General features: G+C 65.8%; 1 protein-coding gene across 1 annotated transcript in view; it reads left to right on the top strand.

Annotated features, from left to right (window-relative positions):
- The first annotated feature begins 30 nt into the window (after positions 1-30).
- ADAMTS20 (ADAM metallopeptidase with thrombospondin type 1 motif 20) overlaps positions 31-780 on the top strand; it is a 167696-nt gene continuing 166946 nt past the window's right edge. The window contains 2 exon segments of the mRNA XM_014454071.2: positions 31-115; positions 743-780. The exon segment at positions 743-780 is cut by the window's right edge and continues 366 nt beyond it. Coding sequence (XP_014309557.2) covers positions 31-115; positions 743-780 — 123 coding nt within the window.

The following is a 780-nucleotide window of genomic DNA, read 5'->3' on the forward strand; positions in this document are numbered from 1 at the left end:
TCCGGGGTGGGAACCATACTGGTGGACAAGATGCGTGACGGGGCTTCTTCTACTAGCTCTTTCCTCTTCATAGGCAGGTCTGTGGAAGTTCACTTCCGACCCGGGCAAGAGTAGGGTCTCCCCCCGGCGCCGTCAGCATCGAGATAGGGCCTCGGGCCTGAGCGAGACCCCCGACTTATTTTTGCGTGGTGAGAGGTGAGCGGCGGAGCCCGTTGGGGAGCCCTGGCTCTGCAGAGGCTTCAGAGGCTCCCGGGTCAGCCGGGCTCCCCAGCATCCCGAGAGGTGGTCGCTGGGGTCGGGTTTCGAGGAATCGTGCGCGGGGCAGAGGGACTCCCTCTGGGGACCATGCGGTGGAGGGCGCGCGGGGCAGGGGGGGCGCGTGCGCCCCTCAGGCACGAGCTGGCGGGGGCGGAGGGGGAAGCGGAGAGGCTGGGGAAGGAGGTGGGCTGCTCAGGGCCTGGCGCGTCAGGGTCTTTGCTCGGGGAGGGTGAAGGCAGTCGGGGGTGTGGGAAACCGGGGGTTCGCACTCCCAGAGCGCACGTGTGTGTGTGTGTGTGTGTGTGCGCGCGCGCTCGCCATCCTGTGTGCATTGTCGCGCTGCGGGGTGTTCTGGGGAGTTGGGACCTTGGGTCTTTGGTGGGGCGTTTGGTGGAAGAAGTTTGGGGGTTGGAGTTGGAAACACGTGTGTGTGTGTGTGTGTGTGGGGGGGCGCTCAATGGCCATTTCCCTGTGGTTGCAGAAGCGCTGGTGAGGACCCTGGCCTCGTACGAAGTGGTGACC

The sequence above is a fragment of the Myotis lucifugus genome, unplaced genomic scaffold, assembly GCF_000147115.1.
Source record: "Myotis lucifugus unplaced genomic scaffold, Myoluc2.0 scaffold_30, whole genome shotgun sequence".
In the NCBI taxonomy this organism is placed as follows: domain Eukaryota; kingdom Metazoa; phylum Chordata; class Mammalia; order Chiroptera; family Vespertilionidae; genus Myotis; species Myotis lucifugus.